General features: G+C 35.6%; 1 protein-coding gene across 1 annotated transcript; it reads left to right on the top strand.

Moving 5' to 3' along the window:
- Window positions 1-9,914: 9,914 nt before the first annotated feature.
- LOC117907696 (histone H3.2) lies at window positions 9,915-10,542 on the top strand. The gene has a single exon (XM_034821325.1). The coding sequence runs from the start codon at window positions 9,969-9,971 to the stop codon at window positions 10,377-10,379; it is 411 nt and encodes a 136-aa protein (XP_034677216.1). The 5' UTR covers window positions 9,915-9,968; the 3' UTR covers window positions 10,380-10,542.
- The last annotated feature ends 2,022 nt before the right edge of the window (window positions 10,543-12,564 follow it).

The raw sequence follows: 12,564 nt of genomic DNA, 5'->3' as shown, positions 1-12,564 counted from the left end.
AGGTCATGTTCAATGTGTAACCATACATAATAGTGCACTCGCAATAGGGACCTTATCCTAATGGTCAAGATAAGTCATCCCTCCAATAAAGAGGTAGTGCACTATAGTCTCTATTAGATTACCTAAATCTTGAATTGATTATGAATAACTTATCATCTTGCACAAAACTCATAACTTGTATCCTTTTTGCAACACCCAAGTCGTGTACAATGCAAATGATTTGGGTTGAATATTCAAATCAATGTCAATACATAAAAATGATAACAAGGGTGCATTAGGAGTTACATGGAAGCTGCAAGTAAATGACTTTATTCATAGTTGGTTCATAAACTTTAGCAATCCGTTTGAGGTTATAATGCACTACCTCCTAATTGGAGTGATAACTTGTCTTAACCATCAAGATGGACTTCCCATAGTGAGTGCACTAGTTGTAGGGAATTAAACCGAATTCCCAACCCGTGAGAAACAAAATTAAAGAAAACACACGCCAAAGAAAAGATAATCACACGCACAAGACAGTATTTACGTGGTTCGGCAATTTGCCTACGTCCACGGAGTTGCAGGAATATCACTATTATCAGGGAAGAATACAGAGTACAACCTAGCGGTTATAATATTCTCTATATATATAACACGACAACCTCACCATACTAAAAAACCCTAATTACAAAAGGTGGTTCCACAATGGGCTAAACGGGCCCAACAGGCCTCAATAAATCTCCCATTAAAAAACCATGCAATATTATTCGGGTCGGGTCGTCAAACCAGATCAAACAAAACTAGGCTCCACAAAGCCCAACAAATCTCCCACTTGGAGACTAGTCCAATCACCAACATCAAACCGCTATCCTCCAAGAAACAATCCCTCATTCCTACAACTCATCCTCCTGTCCACAAGTTAGAAGACCAATTGAAGCTGCGCACAGCTTCAACTTCTCAATAGTGACACCCTTAGTCAACATGTCTGTCGGGTTCTTAGATCCACAAATCTTCTCAAGTATTACCAGTTTATCTTCAACAAGATAACGTATAAAGTGGTATTTTGTTTGTATATGCTTCGACTTTGAATGAAAAGCCGAATTTTTGGCAAGAAAAATTGCACTCTAACTGTCACTGTGTAGAATGCCCATCTCCTACTTCTTACCCAATTCATCTAATAAACCATGTAACCAAATCATCTCCTTTCCAGCTTTAGTTGCTGCAACATACTCAGCTTCTGTAGTAGACAAAGTAACAATCTTCTGTAGATTTGAAGCCCATGATATAGCTGTACCACCTAGAGTAAAAACAAACCCAGTAGTACTCTTTCTACTATCAATATCACCAGCAAAATCAGCATCTACATAACCCTGTAATTTCAAACTTGCACTTGTGAAGCAAAGACATGTATCTAATGAACTCTTCAGATATCTTAGAATCCACTTGACTGCCTCCCAATGCTGCTTTCCAGGCCTACTCATGAATCTGCTCACAACTCCCACTGCATGTGCAATGTTTGGCCTTGTACACACCATAGCATACATCAAGCTACCAATAGCTGAGGCATAGGGCACCTTGCTCATATGGTCCCTTTCTTCTTCTGTCTTCGGTAACTGTTCTTTGCTTAGTTTGAAATGACTCCCTAAGAGTGTACTCACTGGTTTAGCTTCATTCATGTTGAACCTGCTGAGAACTTTCTTCACATACTCTGACTGTGAAAGCTTCAATGTGCCATTAGCCTTATCTCTAATGATTCTCATGCCAAGGATTTGCTTTGCAGCTCCTAAATCCTTCATTGCAAATCGTTTGGACAATTGCTTCTTCAGATTATTAATCTCCTTAATGTCAAACCCTACAATAAGCATATCATCCACATACAACAGTAATATGATGTAAGAATTGTTAAAAGACTTAACATAGCAACAATGATCAGCTTCACATCTCTTGAACCCAATTCTATGCATAAAACTGTCAAACTTCTTGTACCACTGTCTAGGAGCTTGTTTAAGGCCATACAAGCTTTTTCTCAGTTTGCAGACTAGATTCTCTTGTTCCTGAACAATGAACCCTTTTGGTTGAATCATGTAAAGGTCTTCCTCCAAGTTACCATGAAGGAATGTTGTCTTCACATCTAACTGCTCAAGATGTAAGTTTTCTGCAGCCACCATTCCTAGTACAAGTCTGATTGTTGACATTTTCACAACTGGAGAAAATATCTCTGTGTAGTCAATGCCCTCCTTCTGCTGGAACCCTTTAACAACTAATCTGGTCTTGTAACGTTTGCTACCATCATATTCATTCTTTATTCTATATACCCACTTGTTGTGCAAAGCCTTCTTTCCTACTGGCAATTCAGTCAATTCCCATGTCTGATTCCCTAACAAGGAATCCATCTCATCCTTCATGGCTAACTCCCACTTGCTTGAATTCTCATCTTGCAAGACTTCATCATAACACTCTGGCTCATCGCCATCAGTCAACAGGAGATAATTTAAAGCAGGTGAATAACGCTGCGGAGGTCTAATGTTCCTGGAAGATCTGCGAACTTCAACTACATGTGTACTCAGATCTACCTGTGAATTTACATTCTCCTTATCTTCTTCACCCCCCTTCTGGACAGTACTTTCAGTCAATTCATCTAAGTTGACAAACTTAGATTTCTTTTGATCTATCTCTGTAACATCTGACACTACAGTTGACCTGTCCTTATACATAACCTGTTCATTAAATATCACATTTCTACTTCTGATGATTTTCCTGTTTTGTTCATCCCAAAACCTATAGCCAAATTTCTCATCACCATAGCCAATGAAAAAACATATTTTTGACTTTGCATCAAGTTTACTACGAGCATCAGAATCAATATGAGCATAAGAAACACAACCAAAAACTTTTAAATGTGAAAACTTCACCTCTTTATCGCTCCAAACCTCCTCAGGAAGTTTGAACTCCATGGGAACTGATGGTCCTCGGTTTATCAGGTAAGCTGCAGTGCTAACAGCATCAGCCCAAAAAGTTTTTGGTAGTCCAGCATGTAACCTCATACTTCTAGCACGCTCATTGAGAGTTCTGTTCATGCGCTCAGCCACACCATTCTGCTGTGGTGTCCCAGGAATGGTCTTCTCCATCCTAATTCCCTGTGCAGCACAATACTCACTGAACCCTCCATCTATGTACTCTCCTCCATTATCTGACCTCAAACATTTTACTTTCAAACCTGTTTCTGTCTCAACCATGGCCTTCCACTTCTTAAAAGTTTCAAATACATCAGATTTATTTTTCAGAAAATAAACTCATACCTTTCTACTTGAGTCATCAATAAAAGTGATGTAGTACCTTGAACCTCCTAGGGATGCAACCGGAGAAGGCCCCCACAAATCAGTGTGTACTAGTTCCAATTTTTCAGCCTTCAGTGTCCTGCCAATTTTCAAGAAGCTCACCTTTTTTTGCTTTCCTAAGATACAACTTTCACACATGTCAAAATCAATGGACTTCAATTCTGGTAGTTTTCCTTTTGACAACAACATCTTCATCCCTTTCTCACTCATATGACCAAGTCTGCGGTGCCATAGGTTTGTATCAATACTTGCATCAGCAACTACAATTGTGTTTCTTGGACATGAGGTCATATACAGAGTGCCAGTCTTCTTTCCACGAGCCAATACCCTAGCTCCCTTTGTAACCTTCCAAGTACCACCAACAAATAGTATTGCATGTCCTTCATCATCAAGTTGTCCAACAGAAATCAGATTCCTCCTCAGGTCAGGAATATGTCGAACCTTCTCCAGTAACCAAACAGACCCATTGGGCAACGATATTCGGACGTCTCCCAGACCCACAACATCCAAGGCTGAACCATCAGCCAAATACACTTTACCAAAATCACCTGCAACATAATTCTGTATGATTTCTCGATGTGGAGTGGTATGAAACGAAGCTCCTGAATCCAAAACCCAATCATCAAGTGGACTGTCTACTGCAAGAAGTAATGCATCCTGTACTTCTTCTGTTACAGCATTAGCAGAATCATCTTCATTCTTCTTCTTAGGGCTTTTGCATTGCCTTTTAAAGTGACCTATTTTCCCACAATTCCAGCATTGTACTTGTTGGCCTGATCTAGATTTGCTTCTGTTCCGATTAGAATTTTTGGAATTTGATCTACCCTTATTTGAATTTCTGTTATTACCTCTACCTCTTGTCTCAAGGTTTAGGGCAGATCCAGATCCTGAGGTTTCACCTGCATCTCTTCGGCGAATCTCCTTAGCCAGAATTAAATCTCGTATATCATTGTACTTGAGCTTTTCCTTTCCCGTAGAATTGCTTACTGCCATCCTTATTGCTTCCCAACTGTTTGGCAAAGAAGCCAAGACGATCAAAGCACGAATCTCATCATCAAAATCAATTTCTACAGACGACAATTGATTTGTGATTGTATTAAATTCATTCAGATGCTGTGCTACTGATGCATTCTCTGCCATCTTCAAATTGAACAATTTCTTCATCAGATGCACCTTATTGTTTGCGGACGGCTTTTCATACATACCAGACAAAGCCTTCATCAAATTTGCTGTGGTCTTCTCCTTTACAACATTATGTGCAACAGACCTAGACAGAGTTAACCTAATAACTCCTAAAACCTGTCTGTCAAGAAGCGCCAATTCCTCAGCCTTCATACTCTCAGGTTTTGTCCCCAAAAGAGGCAGATGCAATTTCCTCCCATAGAGATAATCTTCAATCTGCATCCTCCAATACGCAAAGTCTGTGCCATCAAACTTTTCTATTCCAGACGCCTTTCCTGCTTCCTCTGCCATTGCTCCCACTTAAACCTAACCCTAGGCTCTGATACCAGTTGTAGGGAATTAAACCGAATTCCCAACCCGTGAGAAACAAAATTAAAGAAAACACACGCCAAAGAAAAGATAATCACACGCACAAAACAGTATTTACGTGGTTCGGCAATTTGCCTACGTCTACGGAGTTGCAGGGATATCACTATTATCAGGGAAGAATACAGAGTACAACTTAGTGGTTATAATATTCTCTATATATATAACACGGCAACCCCACCATACTAAAAAACCCTAATTACAAAATGTGGTTCCACAATGGGCTAAACGGGCCCAACAGGCCTCAATAAATCTCCCATTAAAAAGCCATGCAATATTATTCGGGTCGGGTCGTCAAACCAGATCAAACAAAACTAGGCTCCACAAAGCCCAACACTAGTGTGTATGGTTATACATTAGATATGACCTATAGTGAGTCATGACATAAGATTATCGGGTAATCATGACTTTATTAAGCTATTATATTATACTATCTCTCAACCTTGAAAGAAAACTAAATTTTGCCAAAGTTAGTCATGACTTTAATTAATGTGTGAGATCTTAAAGTAATCATATATTCCCTATGGATTGTGTCATTGTTGATAGAAGTTGATAACAATAGGCATACTAAATAGAAACACTATGATATCTTATAGGATTGAGATAGTGTATCCCTTTAGGTGATCTTAAAGAGGTGTATTTAAGTAAATTATGATCATAATAACTTCTTAAGTGGAACTTAACATAAGATTTTTGTGAGCTAGGATATGTCTATTAATCACATTGCAAGAGAATATGAACTTAAGGATGGTAGAGGTAATCTTAAGAGGTTGATAATTTTTACCTTATTAGATTACAAATACCAATTCATGGAGGGATTATATACAATAGATCACAACTCACAAACCCAAGTACTTAGTGTCTCGTTGTTATTTACATAACATATCATGTAGTGTAGTTGATTCTTTATAGTGAGATATTGAATCAACTTTAAAATTGGATTATGAAGGGGCTAATATTATCCTATGAGTCCCAATGGTCCCTGTTCAAACTCATATACCTTGATGGTATGATTTATGGTGGTTGGATTAGGTTTACTTATATGCATAAGGGTGTTTTGAAATTTCATAAGGTTACATAGAAGTTAATAAACAGTATCTTTAAAATGGGTTAATTGATTAATTAAACAACTTTGTTGGATTGATAATCAATTAAGACTTTTTTGGGTTAGTGACATAAGCCCAAGGCGGGTTCAAGCCAATTAAGCTTAGTAGGAACCCTATAAATACCCCCTTAGGGATTAGGGTCTCATTCTTTTTCCTACCCACCATTATCTACATTCCACAATGAGAGATCCCTAGCCTCCACCCTTCAAAATCCCACCATTTAAGTGTCTAGCATCAACGGAAAGTGATCAAGTAGAAGATCACTTGTGTACTAGATCTTCAACAACATCATATTTGTTTTTCACCACAAGAAAACGATTTAGGAACATTCAAATCATTGGTTAGCATTCTAATCTTATTATCTAAATCATTGAAATTTTTTTTGAATACATATATTTTTGTTGTGCTAAGCCTAGGGAGTTTTGCATGCATCTAATCTGATTCTAGGATAGGGAATCAAGTAATTTAGGATTCCTTATAGCTTTTACGTTAGTAAGAACAATTTGCTTCAAACCAGTGACAAAACAACTCACCTCTCTCTTGTGAGAGAGAACCGATCTTAACTAATAGCTTCTCAAAATTTCCTTGATAATCAACCACCAAACCAATTTGTTGAAGTCAAATGAGTTTGCTAAGCAAATCTTTGAATTGGTTGGGGCCAAAACGAGAGAAAATTCCTCACTAATTGAGATCTTCCTAAGTAACATAAACAAGTTCTCTTTCTAACATTTGGAACCAAAGTTGGGCATGACCCTCCTACTAGAATGAAGCTAGAGTGACCTTATTAGATTCAACGATTTCATAGGGTGAATAGTACTTTTCTGCCCTGCACACCCAAGTCGTAGGATCATCTTAACCATTGTAATGAGGAAAATCGATCTTTAAGGTCTTAGGAATATAGTTGTTAAAAGTACCCAATCTATTGATGTTGGAGTTAATGCTCGTTCGACCATTGCTCTTGTTTGCAAAATGCTTGCCATTGTCCTTACTTTTATTGAAAGCATGTTGGCTGAGTAGTTCTATTCTATCAGTGATATGACCTAGCATATCCTTCTAACTAGTGGCAAGAGCTATCACAATCTCTTCAAGCTTCAACATATGATCTTGTAGACCCATGTTTGGCACTTTGATACCAAAATGTTACATTAAGTAACTAAAACAATGAAAACAAAAGTTTCTTAGGTTATATGAGGAACTAATGCCTCCTAGATAACTCAAAGAGTTGATATAATTGTTTGATCCCTTTTATTCAATATCAACTAAGTTTTTTATAATGACTTGCTTAATATTTACATGCATAAAAGTAGGAAACAATAATTGAAAATAAACACGTTCTCACGTTCACAACCAATTCAAATATTAAATAGAGAAAAACAAGGAATAAAGTATCAACTATGTAAAAGATAAGATTTTCTTCTAACAACATCATAATAGAACTTTACCTATTTCCTGGTAATACTTTTTTTTCTAGAATATTTGAAGTTCACTTATATCTTGATATTTCAACGTATAATATGAAAAAGTTCGATTTATTTATGAGGGGAAATAATCAAGAAGCTATACAAAATGAAAATAATCAACATTATACTCAAAATCAAACAAATAATGCATAAAAACCTATTTAAACCAATGATTCCCTTTTTAATTTTAAAAGTTTTCATGTATAACTAATCATCATATATTCTTGTATATAGTTTTGAAAAGAAGTAATCGAAATTTATATTTATATTGTCAAATGATCAAACACTTCATGGTGTTAAAAAAATTAAATTAAATAGAGAAAAATCTATTAAACAAACTAAAATAGAGTAAAAGACCTATCCTGCAATACTAAATATTGATCAATAATGATGAAGTTCTCACATGGCTTCTTGGAGTAATGAAAAATGACATTTTGAGTATGATCTTTCATGTTGAAAAGATATATGAGATATGAACTTCTCTAAAAGAGTAATTATTTCTTGTTACAATCAAGAGAGAAAAGAGACATGTTTATGACTAAAAAAAAATCATAGCCTCTTGAAAAATATTTAAAAGACTTCAAAAATATAATCGACAATCTCATTAAATCAAAAAGTGAATTTTAGACCAAGATAAAGTTTTCAAACTCTTGTTATGTTGACTAAATCACCTTGTCCTTTTTTTAGTTGATTCATGTTAGTTTTTTAACAATATGAGTAACCACTCAATTCTCAAGAAAAAAGATAGAATGTTCATACAATATGCACAAGCTTTTTTTGGACAATTCCATCATAGTCAAAATGGTTGAGGGGAAGAGGTTTCACCTTATTAGGCTTATAATGCTCAAACTAAAAATCAAAATACCGATAATAATTTTAGGTGGAACAATATCTTGTTGAATAAAATAATAAATCATGACATTTCACACACCCCTTTTCCCAACGGAATATTAAAACAATATAAATTCTGTCACCTTGCAATAAGTACAAGGGAAAAGCTTCATTCGTATTGTTTGAAAGGGAAAAAAAAAAAAAAAAAGGTAAAAAGTGAAGAAAATTAAAATACAATTTTAATCTTAATAAAATTTCTCATCATTTAAAAAAAAATTATCTTACATCTACTTCATCACTCCACGCATCTACCTTCACTTTAAAACATTAATCATATTAATATATTGACTTATTAATTTTTATTATGCCTAAAATAACCTTCTCATTATTATCTTCTAAACTTATATTTTATTTTGTCTTTTCTTCTTTCAATTTTTTTTTTCTCAACAAAAAACTCTAGAACGAATCCTTTCTTTGAAGCTTGTTTGTTAATATATATTTTTAGCCCACACATTAATATTATATTTATGTTTTGTGAATATAAAAATTGTTGTAAAGATGATTAAAAAAAATAGTTATAAATAATTTAAAAGGGTTTTAGAAGTGAGAAATTTTGAATAAAGTAGAAGAGAAATGAAAAAAAAGAAAAAAGAAAAAAGAAAATCGATTTTGTCCTAGTTTGAATAAACGAGAGTACATTCCAAAGTGTAGTTTTGGATGTGATAAACATGTTCGAAAATATAATTGAATATAATTCGATTTCAGTTAAGCATATCTGAAAGTATAGTTTTGAACACTCCAACATAATTTCGATACCCTTAAGTATGTTAAGAAATATAGTTTCAAACAACACCTATATTAGTCTCACAAAAATTCTTGTTGGTGGATACAAATATACACTCCATTTTTTAACTTTATTTTTTATAAAAAATAAAAGATTTAGAATTGTATATATACATTGAGTACGATTCTTATTTTTTACTTAAAAAAAATAATTTATAAGAACATAATATATATATATTATTTTTATCTACAATACTTACTATTTTTTCTGTTTTTAAAAGAAAAAAAAAATGAAGGCATATGAAAAAGTGTATCCAAAATATTAGGTGTAACCGTGTAAGTTGGATCCACCCTTATTTATTTTTTTAAAAAGCAAAATAATATTAAAAATTAACTTAAAAAAATAATTATTTTAAAAATAGTTGAAAAAAATTAAGATTTTTGAAAAATTTTACTATTTCAAAATTTAAAAATAATTTTTAAACAAATTTTATTATTTTAAAATTTAAAAATAATTTTTAAACATATAATATAAATCTATACGTTTTATATAAAAATTATTACATTTTATACATAAGTTTCTACAATTTTCTATTTTTAAAAATTGTGAGTTTCCTAGAAGAACCCCCAAGGGCCAAAATGCAATTTATTCATGTTTCAGGTCTTTAAATTTTAAAAGTCTGCAGCCATGGATCGCGATCCGTGTGCTCCCAAAATAATTAGATCTGGACCGTTCATTGAAACTCAGATCGACGTCCCCAAATTCACAGGCGCCACATTCCTTTCCTCCATATTTCGAATTTCCCTCGATTGCCGTCTCCTCGTCGCTTTATATAAGGCCAACTCTTCTTCCCCCCGTCTCACATCGCCCTCTGTCACTCGTACAAAACCCTAACATTCTCTCTAGAAACTCTCCTTCAGAAATGGCCAGAACCAAGCAGACTGCTCGGAAGTCCACAGGAGGCAAAGCCCCTAGGAAGCAGTTGGCCACGAAGGCCGCCAGGAAGTCGGCTCCTGCCACCGGAGGAGTCAAGAAGCCTCACCGCTTCAGGCCTGGAACGGTGGCGCTGAGGGAGATCAGGAAGTACCAGAAGAGCACGGAGCTGTTGATCCGGAAGCTTCCTTTTCAGAGGCTGGTGCGTGAGATCGCCCAGGACTTCAAGACCGATCTGAGGTTCCAGAGCAGCGCCGTGGCGGCATTGCAGGAGGCTGCCGAGGCCTACTTGGTGGGGCTGTTCGAGGACACCAATCTCTGCGCGATTCACGCCAAGAGGGTCACCATCATGCCCAAAGATATTCAGCTAGCGAGGAGGATCAGAGGCGAGAGGGCTTGAGTTGTTGCCCTCTCCGTGTCAATTAGTGGATTTTGTCACTTTTTAGAAATTAGAGTTGGTGTGGAAATCTTTATCTCGAGATTCTGTAGGTTTTTAAGGGTGTATCATGTTGGGTAGCGTGTAAACCTCCTTATGAAAGTTAATGGAATCTGTCTTTTGTTCACATCTCTTTGTTCTTTTCTAAAGGGTTTTCTTTTGGTGGTGCTGGATGCTAAGGGAGAGAGTAGCTTGAGATATGAATTCACGTTTTGGAACCTGAAAATTTTCCTGGAGAAAGGCGACTTTGGGTCGATTTTCGTAACCCTCTTCAGAAGCTGCGAAGGGATGTGGAATGATAGGTGGAATCTAAAACTTTGGGACCCTCTAGATCTCTATATGAAGTGATAAGCAGCAACAAACGGCACATTCATACCCTGTAAAAAGCTAAACTTCCAGGGTGATTGATGTAGGTTTATCAAGGGTGAAAAAACATGTCTAATATAGGTTTATGAAGGGAGAAAATGTATACTAAAAGGACATGTTCAAATCAATATGGCAGCTCACTGATCACAGGTTCATTTCCATTGGAGACTGCACACAGTGATCTCACTTGAATTATCAAAACTTTTGGTGACACCATGCAGGAATTTCTCCATAGGCCCCCTAAGCAGTTTAGAGGCACAGGTAAGGGGATTGAGTTCAACAGGGATTTGCAAAATAAACTCCGTTCCGCCTCTCACCTATGCTTCTGAAGTTCTCTGATATCTTGCCTCTTTTTTATTTGACCAGCGTCTGTAGAAGTAGAACCTCTCAAACACAACAATCAACATTGAGTTCTGAACTTCTGATAGATAGCAAACTCATTGCATAGAGTGCTCTTGTTGTTTAATCACCCATCTGCATCATCCATTATGAAAAGCAGTCTATTTAAAACTCAATTGTGCTAATTTAAAACATTTAGCTAATGTAACATTTTTTTTGTAAAGAATTTTAATAGTCCATGATGGATGGCCAAGTCACAAAAGCTATGAACTCTGAAATTATTCACAATAAAGAGTGAGTTGGGATGTGTTTCAATGGGTGGCAAAGGGAATATTTATGTTTTCTTTCCAAATTTTAGTTGGCATAATGTAACTCTTTCTAAGAGTGCATTTGACTGTATTTTTATTCGATGTGTTTTTACTTTTAGTGAAAGTGTTTTCTCTAGATGCGTTTTTAGTAGAATTACTTATCAAATGTTTCTCCTGGAAACATTACAAGTAATTTTCCAACATTACAAGCGACTTTTCATATTTTTAAAATTATTTCCTAAATTGTCATTCAACTAATTTTTTTAAAAAAAAAACACTTTTTGGGCTAAAAGTGTTTCTTAAAATCATTGTCAAACAAACTCCAAATAATGTAACAACCATAAAGGGAATGATTACTAGAGCTCACCTCTTGCAACTCTCATAAGTTTCTTGCTTATTGACTTAGAACAAGACATTACTACCTTGACCCCAACTTCACAACGGATGTGACACGCGATGTCAAACAACATGGTTAGCCACGCCATATTATTAATGAGCACATTATTTAAGTTCTCTTAAACTCTTTCTGAGTCCGATATATACGGTTTAGAATTTACTAAGTAGAAAGCATTTGAAACAAACATTTTTAATAAAGCTACCCAGTAAAAACGAAAGGACACCAGCAGGATTTGGCAGTATGATGCACACAACATACCTTCATTAAATCTTAGGAGGCATCATCATCAAACAGAACTTTATAAAACCGTTTTCTTTCTTCAGGGTCCAATAAACCTCCTAGATTACTCTCATGATCATCTTGTTCAGACATTTCAGAGCTTTTGTCCCTCATTTTTGGTGAACTTTCCAATACCATGCCTTTCTTCTTCTTCTTTTCTAAATTCATTAAATGGTGCCTCCGATTATATTCATGTAGCCCCTCCTGCATCAATTCACCAAATTTCTCCTTCACAACAACAAGTGGATCCTTATCAATCAGTTCTGACCCATTATATCCTTCTCTAAGAAGAACTGTGTAAATCTGGTACCTATTTGAAACATAAAATATTCCAGGATGTTTGAGTAGCAAAACATTCAATTTCTCTGGTAAACCAAACTCTCTTCTAAAATGACCTAGCTTCACAATCGACAATTTCTTCCACAAGGTTAATGACAGCAACTCATGCACCAAACCTACT

The sequence above is a fragment of the Vitis riparia genome, chromosome 18 (assembly GCF_004353265.1).
Source record: "Vitis riparia cultivar Riparia Gloire de Montpellier isolate 1030 chromosome 18, EGFV_Vit.rip_1.0, whole genome shotgun sequence".
Classification (NCBI taxonomy): domain Eukaryota; kingdom Viridiplantae; phylum Streptophyta; class Magnoliopsida; order Vitales; family Vitaceae; genus Vitis; species Vitis riparia.
Note: the sequence above shows the minus strand (reverse complement) of the source record. Positions and strands in the feature narration are given on the sequence as shown.